General features: G+C 37.1%; 1 protein-coding gene across 5 annotated transcripts in view; it reads right to left on the bottom strand.

Annotated features, from left to right (window-relative positions):
• The window catches only part of USP37 (ubiquitin specific peptidase 37), a 95,238-nt gene that overhangs the window by 30,488 nt on the left and 50,852 nt on the right, over positions 1-13,898 (bottom strand). For all 5 annotated transcript variants that reach the window (XM_019445979.2, XM_019445974.2, XM_019445975.2 and 2 more), the window contains 6 exons: positions 12,085-12,216; positions 11,574-11,697; positions 10,896-11,086; positions 5,248-5,365; positions 3,882-3,961; positions 1,194-1,358 (listed from right to left, as the gene is read on the bottom strand). In XM_019445979.2, coding sequence (XP_019301524.1) covers positions 1,194-1,358; positions 3,882-3,961; positions 5,248-5,365; positions 10,896-11,086; positions 11,574-11,697; positions 12,085-12,216 — 810 coding nt within the window. The remainder of the gene's footprint in view (positions 1-1,193; positions 1,359-3,881; positions 3,962-5,247; positions 5,366-10,895; positions 11,087-11,573; positions 11,698-12,084; positions 12,217-13,898) is intronic.

Below are 13,898 nucleotides of genomic sequence, written 5' to 3'. Positions count from 1 at the left end.
AGCCTGGTTTCAGCCTGTGAAATAAACCGCCTATACTAATGGCCAGAAAGAGTAACAGTTCTACCAGCAGTGGGCACTTTGCATGAAGCAGAAACAAATTCTGAAGAAAGGCCGTAAGAGAAAATCCAGAAACACTAAGACTCTGGGAAAATGTCTTTATTAGTAAGTAGACCCATTGAGGCCTTTAGGATAAACTTATATGATGTGGTATATATGTCCATTTCTAATCCAAGGGAAATACATTTTATAAAAAGGCATCAATTCATGTTAGCAAACGTTCATTCACTTTCTGAAAGGTCTATTCCACTTTAGCCAAGAGACCTGGTTCTTCCAGTTGCTAACTGCATAACCTTAAGAAAATCACTTAATCTTCTTGGATCTTCTCTGTAAAATTAAAAATTTAGACAAAATCTCTACGATCCTTTTTCACCTCTAAAGATTGAGAACTTTATGATTCTACCAAATTAGAGTTCAAGTATAACAAAGAACTACAGTACATGGCTCCAAAGTAATCCAAGTATGTAGAAGGAAGAGCTACATTCAGAGAAGTCCTATGGTTTTCCCAGCATATGTGATGAAGCAAGATCAAAAGTAAAGGTTACTACTTTTCTCATGGAAAAGCTTCTAGGAGCCACAAAAGTTCTTCACTCACACTGGTGACGATACATTTATGAAGACCAATCAATCTGGGGGGCCCTGGCATAACATTTAGTATACTGTTTCTCAAACTTGCATATTCCAGACAGTCAGCAAAGGCATTGTTAAAAATACTGATTTTCTCAGATCTACTGAAACAGAACTTCTAGGGAAAGAACACAGGAATTGGTTATTTTTTATTTTTTTTTTAGTGTTCAGGTGACTTTTATGAACATGCAAATTCCAATTTATATTCCTAAAATGTATCAAGCTTATCTTCTAGTAATCTAAGAGAGTAAGTGTACTCTCTAAAAAGGTAACTTTTTATGAAAGGCAATTAATGCACTTGGAAAAATTTTGTTTAAGCATTTTATTTAATTACTTCCATAAGGAAGTAACTTAACACAAAATCCTAAAATAAAGCAAAATTAAAATCTCCTTCTTGGTCTGATTTTACCGGGGAGTCATGTTATCTAGTTCAGTCACTGTTTTGATCAGATATTAAAGCCCTTTAACTTCAAAAGGGAAGAGAAAGAAATTCTCTCTCAAGGACTTACATTGCCGTATGTGCACTCCAACCAAGGGTGAAAGGTGGTTTTGTACTTTCAGTGCAATGAGAGGACAGGGTCAGGTATCTTGGAATGAAGACTTGCTGCCCAATCTTGTTGTTAAGTGAGAGAGTGACGTTGAAGCTGTATCGTTTCAAATGAAGAATGAGAATCCTGAAAAACAGGACATGATGACATTACTAGCTGACACCTAACAGATACTAGCTAGCTCTCTTATAGGTGAAAAGAGATCACTGTAACTAATCATGTGACATAGCTTTTGACTTAAAGAATACATTTGGCTAAACTAAAGATCCTTCAAAAAACATTTACTGAATATCTGCCATGTGCCAGGCACCACTATATAAGTAAAAATAAAACATGGGCATAAGGTGGATAAGTGAGGTTTGGGTAAAATATTTATAATGTTCCCAGAAAAAAAGAAAACAAAAACACCAAATAAAACGCATTTTATTTTAAAATGTGGTACTGGGTTAAATCCTTATTTACTTCAATGTGATGTAGTTTACAAAAAAAATAGGTGTTATATAACCATTACTGGTAATTTAATTAAAGTGTTAAACAGCCCTTATGTTTGAGGGTGAACATTAAGTTTTTCAAAATGATTTTTGACAAGAACTACTCTTACTTCAGTGTAGCACCTTCTCTGGAGAGAGCTAAGAGAGAAAAAGTTTTCTCCACTTTTTTCTCTGCAAAAAGTTCTACAAAACGTACATGCCAAATCTGGCTTGTGGGTCTGAAAAGGCTTTTTAGCTCTGTAGAAGCACTTCTTTTTAGTTACTATTGTGCCAACCTTTTCACCTGTGATACAGACCATAATCTCTGCTAGATGGACTAAATATATCTCACAGCCCACAAGAACACTTTAAAATTTGAATTTCAGAACTCTTATGGGAATAAACCTCAATTTTAGGCAAAATGTCTGATTTATGGAAATCTGTTTTCTTTCTTACCGTACATAGTTTTTCACGGAAGCCACAAACTAAAAAAAATTATAAACTGAAGTTACTGACTGCATTCCTCTTTAAAAAGTATGCTAGAACTCATAATCTTCAAATTCATAACCTAAGAGAACATAAGGATCCAAATGATACGAAGAAATTAAAACTCATGTCATATGTCAAATATTTTGACTAAAGTTTCATATAATCCTACCAAAAAAAGGTACTATGAAACAGATAGATAGATGATAGTCAAAATCACTGATCTATAAAGTAGACTAAAACTGAACATATTTGATAAAGACACCAGGCACATCAAGAATAAAAGTAGACTGGGGCGCCTGGGTGGCTCAGTCGGTTGAGTGTCCGACTTCAGCGCAGGTCACGATCTCACGGTCCGTGAGTTCGAGCCCCGCATCGGGCTCTGGGCTGATGGCCCAGAGCCTGGAGCCTGCTTCCGATTCTGTGTCTCCCTCTCTCTCTGCTCCTCCCCCGTTCATGCTCTGTCTCTCTCTGTCTCAAAAATAAATAAACGTTAAAAAAAAATTAAAAAAAAAAAAAGAATAAAAGTAGACTGGATTTAATACTGAAATGAACAAAAACAGAGCAAGTCCAATAATCTGGATTTATGATACAAAGGCTTCTAAAGTTCAGAATAAATTATCCTGTAACATAAGTGACCTACCAGAAAAAATAGAAAACCAAGGAAAATAATTCCCGTATTTTTTTTCCCCTTAAAAGACCAAACAGCTAGCCACTGGAAAAGGGAACAGACATTCAGCTTGCCAGGTCAAATGAGTATTTAAAACTATACACTGCTTTCCTTAGTTAATGATAACTGATAACAATCAATCCCTTGCCTTAAGGTTTGCTCCCTCCCACCTCCTGCCTCAAAACACTCACAAATAGGAAAAGACTAAATCTCTTGAGTAAAAAATGGTCAACATAACAATACTGCTGATTTAGAAAGTCATTCCTTTAAAAGAAATTCATTTTCTAACAAGAAGATTATGGAATGTAAAAGAACTAATCTCTAGTCTCTAGGGGCTAGGTTCCAGAAATCCTATGCTTACAGAAAAGAGAAGCTAATAAAAGAAAGTAATGCACTCTGCAGGCAAAGTGCCACATAAATACTTAATAATAACCTTGTTTGTGGTTGAGATCTATTCTTGGAAAGAACTAAAAGCTGCACTATCATCACATCACATTGTGTCTAACTAGTTTGGTTTTATGTATGTTTACATAGAGCTGATACAAGTTAATTTCGTTCCTAATTCAGAACTGTTTAGATCATAGGAAACTTACTAACTTACAAGATCCTTTGTAGAAAATTACTCTTCTTGTTTTATGTTCATGCACACCCTATCATATGTTTGTGGCAGATTTTCACTGAAGGCTCAGGATAAGAGAGGGAGACTAGCACATAACCAAACAACAAATTACAACTGAATGTTATACATTACCAAATTAAAAATGTACTAGCTGATCCCTACCACTGGTCCAAAGTCTCACCAGCCACATCCTCTTCCTGCCATCTTCTGGGGACTCTCAAGTGACTTCCCTTCTTCAGCATTCCAAATATTCTTCCTTTATAATGGAAGAGCATTCTAACTTCCCTCCCCCTACCCTCTCACATCTCCGCTTTGCTTTACCAATCCATTCTGGTGAGCCTCGCTTATTCAGTAATATCTGTAAATACCTCAAAGAAGAAAAACTGAAGAGCAATTAATTTTACCTGGGTAGCCTGTTAAATTTGTGCCTGACAAGAGCACACTTCCCACCACACTTCTCACAGGAATACTCAAGTTCTTCTGCCTGTAAAAAGACGAGAGGGAAAAATAAAGAAGCATGAAGTTGAATCAGCATTACCCCATTCAATGCTAATACTCTTCTCTAGTCATACTACTAGTTCAGTGCAATGACAACTCCGACCAGTTTAAATTTTGTGTCTAGAGCCACAAGCCTTACTAAATTAAGACCTAATCCTCAAAACAGTCATCTTATAATATCATGCCCTATTTCAGAATTCCTAATTTCCTTTTTTACCATGGAAACATCTCAATTTATGATAGCAACTAGACTCTACAGTAGCAGATTCTCAACCTTTTCCCCATGGATGCACAAGAACCACTGCCAAGAGTATATCCAGATTTTAACATTTGGCCATAGCAGAGATAAGATCACCTTCAGGTTAGGCGGAGTTCCTGGTCTGTTAGGTGTAACTCTACCCCTTTCTTATAATGGAACTCAATCTTCTGGTGACAGCCCACTAAGAACAACTGCTCTAAAAGGACCAAAGTTTGGGGTGGATATCATTACCTAGAGAAAACTGAAACAAGAAATCCTTAAAAAACGGGGGTAAAAGATACACAGGAAAAGCTTCAAATTCTATGATAATAACAGGAATAGTAAGGAATGATAAAACAAAAAAAGCAGAGTATTTATCTTTGGGTGGAGCTGAATGTTCATCATTTAAAGAATAGAATTTTTTTTTTTAACCTTAGGAAGACAACGCTGCCCATTTGCTACAACAAAACAAGAACCACTATTAAATAGACAAAGGGTGATCCTGGCAAATTTCCATCAGTTATAAGGACAGCTACACAATAGGTCCAATTATGCCCCCAAAACTTGCTGAATATCTCTAAGAGTAAATCACAGAAACATATTTATCTATAGCCTTGGATATATATGACTTTTCCCTTTTGTTTCTAATAGGGTACATACCACCTAAGGAAAAGCAAAGAGTATTTTTTCATTCCTCAGATCTTAGATACAAACTTACATCGTGTCTCCAATTTTTACCGCTACTACCAAATTTTAGCATATGCTTCAAGTTAGTACTTGTTTACAAGTAACTGCTTGTAAGGTGATCTAAAACACCTGCTATTGAGTTAAATGTATAATCTACTTAAGCAATCAACAGTCTTCAACAAATTAACAACTAGGTTTATCAAGCTTTTAAAAATACTTTTTATAAATATTTATTTGTTTTCCCTTCATATTTGTTGAAACTCTGCCTTAAAGAAACCAATTTCAAATACTATTATCTATGATATATAAAATTTAGTTATGTGAAAATACCAAAAGATATTACTTACCCTAAAGAAAAGATCAAGAGAATCTTGAATTGAACGAGGAGGGAGTGGCTTTTTCCTTCGAGGAAGGTCAATGGAGAGGTCATTAAACTGTTCTCTTTTGGGAATAATCTCTCCACATCTGTATGAATAAAAGACAAATGGAAGCATTTAGAAGTCTAACTATGCAATACAAAATAAATACAACTAGACTTCAGAAACACTGTTTCCCTCATCAGGTACCAATAGACTAGGACTAGGCATAAGCAATGTACAACACAGTGGACTTCACCTTTAGGAAATCAACACAGGAAGAACCTCAACTGCAAGTGTTTAAATACTCCATTAGAACGCTAAGTTTTTACATTTCATTTTTTTTAAAAAGCCCCAAAAGTTAAAAAAAAACCCAAAAAACTGAAGTATAACATATAGAAAAGTGAACCAAAGGTGTACAGTTTCATGAATGATCAGTTAACACCACTCAAATCAAGAAATAAAATATTATAAGGTCCCTAGAAGCCCCCTCACATGCTCCTTCCCAATCACTATCCCTTTCTCCCAAAAGGTAACTATTATCCTAACTTCCAACACAACAGATGAGTCTCGCCTGTTTTTGAACCTTATCTAAATGGAACCATACAGTACGTTTTCTGTAGTCTCTCTTGTTCAACATGATTGTAAGTTCAATCATGCTTACTGCATGTGGTTATAACCCATCTTTATTGCTGGCTCACATTCACCTGTTTTGAGCATGCCACTATTTATCCACAATACTACTGATGGACATTTGGATTGTTTCCAGCTTTTGACTACACAAGCAGTGATGCTTCAAAAATTCTATGTGTTCGGATACTCTTTCTGCCCACAGGTCCTGTCCCTGTGCTTTAACAAAAATACCTTTTTGCACTGAAAAAAATAAATACAATAAATAAAAATTCTATGTGTTTTTGGTAAACTTCTGTCAGACCTGTTTGATTATTGGATATATGTGTGTGTGTGTGTGTGTATATATATATATATATATATTAATGTTTTTATTTTATTTGCGGGGGGAGCAGAGAGAGAGGGGAGGGACAGAGGATCCCAAGTGGGCTCTGCACAGACAGCAGAGAGCCTGATGTGGGGCTCGAACTTGTGAACTGCGAGATTATGACCTGAGCCAAAGTTGGATGCTCAACCAACTGAGCTACCCTAGGTGCCGCTATTATTGGATGTATTTCTAAGAATTTTTAAAAATGGGCTCAGAGATCAAAACTCTGTATCTAATTTATCTGGAAGTAAATTCACTTCCTTTAAATAGTTTTAGCTGATGTTTTTCCTTCTATCTGCATATCAGCATTTTTAGTAATATTCAATCTCCTGCCCTAGTTCTCTACTGCCATAGTTGAAGACTGGAGATCATCAGAATATATTTGTTCATTCAACAAATATTTGAGTCCCTCTCTAATAGGCAGAATTCTAAGACGACCCTTGCCTTCGTATAACTCCATCCCCTTTAAGAGAATGTGAGACTGTGATGAGCTATCACTCCCAAGATGATGTTACTTTACATGACAAAGGGATTTTACAAATATGATTAATGTTACTAATCCTAATGTTGAGTTGATAAAAAAGGAGATTATCTGAGTAGCTCGGATCTAATCACATGAGCTCTTTAAATCTGGATCTAGAGATATGAAATAGAGGAAGTCAGGGATTCAAAGTCAGAGACACTACTGCTGACCCGAAAGAAAGCAACTGCTATGAACTGCCTAAGAAAGCCACAGAGCATGAAACTACAGGCAGCCTTTAGGAAATTAGTAGTTCCAGCCAACAGCCAGCAAGAAAATGGGGACTTCACTGCTACAATCATAAAGAACTAAATTCTGCCCACAACCTTAAAGAGCTTAGAGGGGGATCCAGATGAGAACATGGAACACCTTGATTTCAGCCTCTGATACCATGGGCAGAGAACATGGCCACACCTTGCCTAGACTTCTGACCTATGGAGCTGTGAATTAATTAGCAGATATTGTTTAAAAGCTGATAAATTTGGGCAATTTCTTATGCATCACTAAATATGCCTCCTATCTGCCAGAAACTGTTCTAGTAGCACTGAAGTTGCAGCAGTGAACAAACCCAAGATAGAATACCTCCTGCACAAAGCTATACTGGAGGAAAAGGGCAATAAAAAATATGTAAGTAATATGTATAGTATGTTAGTGATAAATGCTAAGGGAAAAAAAAAAAAGTAGCGATCAGAGTAGATGGTTAGAATTTAAATAGGGTAAATTCCTAGAAAACGCCTTACTGAGCAAGTGGCCTTTACATAAAGATATAGAGGAAAATATGGGGAAAGAGAATTTGAGATAAAGGTAAGTGAAAAAGGCCCTTAGGTCCCAGGATCCTGGTTTTGGGGACAACAAACAAACAAACAAACAAACAAACAAGGAAGCTAGTTTGGTTGGAACAGAATAAGCAAGGGGAAAGACTGGTAGGAGACAAAGCCACAGTTAACTGGGGGAAAAGGGGCTGCTGACAGATCATATGGGATTCTGCATATCACAGTGAGAATTTCAGCTTTTATTTTATAGGTTATGAGGAAAAGCCTAACATGAACTAACTTACTTCTACTTCATATGGATCACTTTGGCTAATGTGTTTAAACTAGACTACAGGGAGACAGGACAGAAACATAGAGACCAGTTTAGAAGGTACTCCAACAATCCCGGCAAGAGATGATGGTGGCTCTGATCAGCTGGTGGCAACAGGTCAGATCCTGGATGTACTCTGAAGGAAGAGCTGAAAGGATTTCCTGACACATGAGATGCAGGGGTGCAAGAGAAAGAGAAGAGTTAAGAAATACACCACCCTTTTGGGCTGATAAACCCTACGTATGGAACTGTTACTACTGAGATAGGGAAGACCACAGAAGGTTTTATAGAGAATATTAAGTACTTAGTTTTATATAATTTAAGTTCTTTGAATGCAGAATTCTTCATATTCAATATTACTATATTGAAATACCTTATAACTGAAAACAAGTCAAATTAAACTACAACGGCTTAAAAAAATAAGTACTTTTGGTAAACTGGCCACACTAACTTACAGCAAAGATGTATCAGAGGCTAAACAATGATAATTACAATCTGAGGTGCATGCAGTCTTCCTTCAGCCAAAAACTATTTTGTGTTTAAAGAATGCTCTTGGGGCACCTGGGTGGCTCAGTCAGTTAAGCCTCCAACTTCAGCTCAGGTCATGATCTCACGGTTTGTGGGTTCGAGCCCCGCTTCAGGCTCTGTGCTGACAGCTCAGAGCTTGGAGCCTGCTTCGGATTCTGTCTCCCTCTCTCTCTGCCCCTCTCCTGCTTGCACTCCATCTCCCTCTCTTCAAAAAATAAACATTAAAAAAACTGGAAAAAAAAAAAAAAAGAAGTCTTAAAGAAAAAATCCTAATAAAGCAACTACAGCAAGGCCTTCAAGGAAGTAGTACCACAGCTGTTGTGGCCTCATAGAGCCTTTCTGCCTCCCAGACTTGCCACATTCTTGGGCCACTGTTCAGCCTGGCCACCTGGCATGTCTGCATCCCATGAAATATGTCACTTCATGCATGGTGCACACACCCCAAGTGTACACCCAACATCTGGATGCTGCACAAGCGAAGTGCCTGACTGCTGCCATTGGCACAGTGCAGCAGCCACTGCTCTGATATGACTTCTTTCTTCTTGTGCTACCTGGAGCCATTTCTATCAGAGGCAACTGAAATTCACCTATGAAAAGAAGTTTGGTTGGCACCCTCACAATTAAATGATACAATCACAAATAATCATCAAAATTTTATTTCTTTAACTTGAACAGATTTTGTATGGAAGTGCATTAGAAGAAAGAGAAAGATGACTGGCTACCATATTATTAACTGCTGGTGGGGCTTCCAGTTTGTAAAAAGAGATGGGCTGTATTTATAAGACCTGGACTTTTTCTTTTAAAATAATTTATCCACTGGGGGAAAAAGATTGAAGAAATTACGATGGCAAGAAATGTCACACATACTAGTAATATAAATTATCTGTATAGTGTCCATCTGAATGTTCAAAATTCTAATCCAAATTACTGGAATGCTATAGCTGGAAGAGACCTCATGAACAGTCTATGAAAAACAGAGATATGGAAGACAGAATGGATAATGGACAGCCAATATATGGGTGTTGAGTATTTCTTTTTTTTTTTTTTAATGTTTATTTATTTACTTTTGAGAGAGACAGAGAGAAAGGGAGGGAGAGAGCACTTGTGCGCATGCATGCACGTGCATGAGCAGTGGAGGGGCCGAGAGCGGGGAAAAGAGAGAATCCCAAGCAGGCTCTGCACTGTCAGTGCAGAGCTCGATGCAGGGCTCACTCACGAGATCATGAGTGAGATCATGACCTGAGCTGAAATCAAGTCAGATGCTTTAACTCACTGAGCCACCTAGGTGCCCCAGGTATTGACTATTTCTAAAGAAAACTCCAAAACAGATGGAAGAGAAGCACTATTTAAAGAATAGTTTCCTTGAGTCGAAGAAAATCCCAAATCTTCAGATGAAAAAGCTGTATCACGTTTAAGGGAAAATTAAACAAAATATTTAGATGTAAACTTGTGAAACTGAATTTCAAAAATAAAGAACACCACGGGTTTTCAGAAGAAAAACATTACCCACAAAATCAGGTTTCTCCCAAATGTCACAGAGTAATAGGATATGATGGGAAAGTGTATATAAGATATTAAGGGGGAAAGGTTATGCGTGATTCAATAGTTCTGTATTAAGTCATGTGCGAAAGCCACAAAACTAATTCTTACCTATATAGAAGAATTCCACTCTCTCTGAAAAACATTCAGAGATGTACTATCAATAACTAGGAAACTAATCAAAATAGAACCTTTTGATGTGAAGTGCAAGGTACAGAAGTCCTGACAGTGAGCATGGAAATTAATTAAATGTAGAAAGTCTGAATAATGAATGGAAAATGGTTAAAAACCACTGCAAAAGTTAAAATAATTCAAATTCTGATCCTGTAAAAAAAATCCCATTTTTAATATAAACAATATGGTTTAATAAAATAAGCAACTAATAAGAGGGAGTCTTTCCAGGGAAAAAGAACAAGTACTCCCAGAGTACTCAGTATTCCACGCAAAGATTAAAAAAAAAAAACAACCAAAACCAAACTTACAGATCAAAATTAAGTGCTTAGTCAGCACTAAAGCACATGACAAAATAGTCCAGTTCTCCTTAGTTCTCACCCTACAAAGCATTTTTACAGAAGATAAAGACACTGAAAAGAGATGTTTGGTAGAATCTATGCATTTATGTGTCCTTATGACATAGAAAGGAAGAATTAAAACCTTCTCAAAGAATTTTAATCACCTGCCATAAAGAATTAAAAAGGCGGGGCGCCTGGGTGGCTCAGTCGGTTAAGCGGCCGACTTCGGCTCAGGTCATGATCTTGCGGTCCGTGAGTTTGAGCCCCGCGTCGGGCTCTGTGCTGACAGCTCAGAGCCTGGAGCCTGTTTCAGATTCTGTGTCTCCCTCTCTCTGACCCTCCCCCGTTCATGCTCTGTCTCTCTGTCTCAAAAATAAATAAACGTTAAAAAAAATTTTTAAATAAAAAAAAAAAAAAAAAAAAAAGAAAAAGGCAAAGAGTTTTCCTAGAGACTACTTACGCTTTACAGATGATGGAGTGCTGAACCTCAAATTCCAAGTTAGTAATAACAGGGCAAGTGTATACCCTGGTAGCTGAAATATCTGATGAAGTTTCTTCTCCAGGAACAGGTTCAGTCTTCCAAGTTTTATTTAACTTTTCCATGTCCTCTTTCAGCTGGTCTAAGCACTGACTTAAAAATTCATGAGCATCCTAAGAAGGCACAATATCTTTAATTATAAGATCAAAGCCTTTCTTGTCACAAAAATAGCTTGCTAACATTGTGATCTATACAACTAAAGCATTTGGAGGTTAATTAACACAAAAAAGGTCAGATTTATTCTAACAATTTGGGGGTACATATTTTGTGAATAAGAATAAATGACGGATTTTATATTTTTAACTACCAGGGGGACTAGCATGAATAAATAAATGAATCACTCCTACTTTAAGAAAAAGTATGTTAGCTTTTGTAGCTAAAATAGCCCAAGTTCCCGTAATGGCAAACGATATCTGTATTATTAAAATACGATAAAATACACAGAAGAGTCATATTAAACCTTACCCTAAGTCCTCAGGTTTTACAACCTGTGATGAACACATGTACACAAATCTCATTTTAAAATAAAAATCAGGTAACACACTGAAATCATTTCAATTTCCCTTATCTCTAAAGTGTTTAAAAACAATGAGTACTCACATTCTGCATATAACCAGAGAATCTCTCTGCTGTGGCTGAAATGGCATTTTTAACCTTCTTGAGTAAATCTTTTTTGGTCTCTGAATTACAGATATCTTTTTTAACAAGCAAGTGTGCAAAGCGTCTGTTAAAACAAGAGACAAATTTAGTGAAGTTTTACAAAAGTTTGGATAGCATGATATCTGAAAGACTATTACCAATAAAACTTTGAACTTTAACATTTATTTTTGAGAGACAGAGCGTGAGTGGGGGAGGGGCAGAGAGGGAGACACAGAATCCAAAGCAGGCTCCAGGCTTTGAGCTGTCAGCCAGAGCCCGACACGGGGAGCTCAAACCCACAAACTGTGAGATCATGACCTGAGTCGAAGTCAGATGCTCAACTGACAGCAATCCAGGTGCCCCTAAAACTTTAAGCTTTAAGTGTCTAAGGCACATAAAATTTTAAGTGTCCGCAACTGTTATTCTATAATTAATAAGGTAAAAGTTTATTTAGTAAATATGTAACAATTACCTGATAAGTGCATTGAGTGGAATTTTCTTCCATGGGATACCTTGCTTAAGCAAGTCATTTGCAAATGATTGGAGTGAAAACAGAGATTGTAAAATAGCATTCATGTAGCAGGTATTTCCCAAATTGGAGAAGCTGAAAATGAAAAAAAAAAAAAAAAAATAATAATGCTTTTGAAGACAATAGTAGTTCCTGACATATGTTCATTAAAGCAGGGGTTCTCCACTACAGCATGCTTCAGAATCACATAGAGGGCTTGTTAAAATACATATTGCTAAGCCCTGTAGGTCTAAACAGAGAGGGTGCAAAACTGCATTTCTAACAAGATTCCAGTTGATGCTGATGCTGCTGGTCTGAGGACTATATTCTGAGAACCACTGCATTATAAGATTATAACAAGTAAAGCTGTACATTTTCAAATGAATGTTAAAAAGAACTGGGGACTTATTCAAAGAGTAATCTGTTCTTATTTATAATTTTAATTTTTCATTGAGATATAACTTACTCATTACTCTTCAGGATATGCCCAGAAGTAGAACTGCTGGATCACAGGATATATGTATTTGGCTTTAATGGGTATTGCCAAACATATTCTAAAGCACATATTTTTAAAAAAACTTCTATTTGAAAATATTCCCAAACTGTCAGAAAAGTTGCACAAAAATATTCTTTGTCCAGATTCATCAACTGTTAACCTTTTGCACTATATGCTTTGCCATTTAATGCATCTCTCTCTGTATTTCTTATGGCGCGTGTGAGAGTAAGTTGCATAAATCGTAACTCTTAAGCCCTATATACTTCAGGGTGTATTTCATAAGAACATTCTCTTATATAACCAAGGCAGAGTTACCAGCATTATAAAATTTAATGCCGATATACTCTTATCTAACATACTTCAATCCAATTTTGCCAACTGGCCCAATGTGTTTATAGCATCCGCCCCCTGACCCCTGGGCTAAGCACAAGATTCAGTCCAGAATAGGATGATGCATTTAGTACTCGTGTCTCTTCAGGTTTTTTTTTTTGTTTTTTTTTTAATCCAGAGTACTTCTTCAGCTTTCTCTTTCACGACATTGACATTTGTGAAGAATACATCCTCCCCCCCATCACTATTTTTTAATGGACTGTTCTTCATGTTGGGTTTGTTATTTCTTCATGAGATTCAGCCCAGGCTGGAAAAACACAGTGACATATAGTGATACTGTCTCCTTCCAAGGGTATCACATTCAGAGGTACATGATATTACTGTACTATTCATTGGTGATGTCAATTTTGAATACCCTGAAGAACTTCCACTTCAGACTATGAGAAAGTATCAGGGTCTGGAATTATCCTACCACCATAAACAATGGGGGGGGAAAAAGGACAAAATATTGGACAACAGGCAGCGCAGGACTGTGACTCTTATGAGAAGGGAAGCAGTGTGAATCCTACCATTATGCAGGGTTTCTGGCTGCAGGCAATTTGTGAACTGCAGTCCAGGGAGGCATACCCAAACAGAGCCCAGGAATTAAGCTGAACTGAGTTGAAACAAATCAGAGTTTGATAGGCTGAGATTGCTTAGATGTCTGGGACAGAGTACCTGAGGGGAGGGAGCTGTGCAAAGGAAAAGCTCCAGAAATAGGCACAGTCTGTTGAGTATTCAGCTAAATACCAACCTGTGCATGTTTAGGGTGAAACCCTATGACACCAGGCAAGAACTTCAAGGAAAAGAATGATTATTGGGGATTTTTTTTTCTAATGTTTAGTTTTGACACAGAGAAGAGAGAGAGACAGAGAGACAGAGCATGAGCGGGGGAGGGGCAGAGAGAGAGGGA

The sequence above is a fragment of the Panthera pardus genome, unplaced genomic scaffold (genome assembly GCF_024362965.1).
Source record: "Panthera pardus isolate Hobbes unplaced genomic scaffold, ASM2436296v1 HiC_scaffold_10, whole genome shotgun sequence".
Classification (NCBI taxonomy): domain Eukaryota; kingdom Metazoa; phylum Chordata; class Mammalia; order Carnivora; family Felidae; genus Panthera; species Panthera pardus.
Note: the sequence above shows the minus strand (reverse complement) of the source record. Positions and strands in the feature narration are given on the sequence as shown.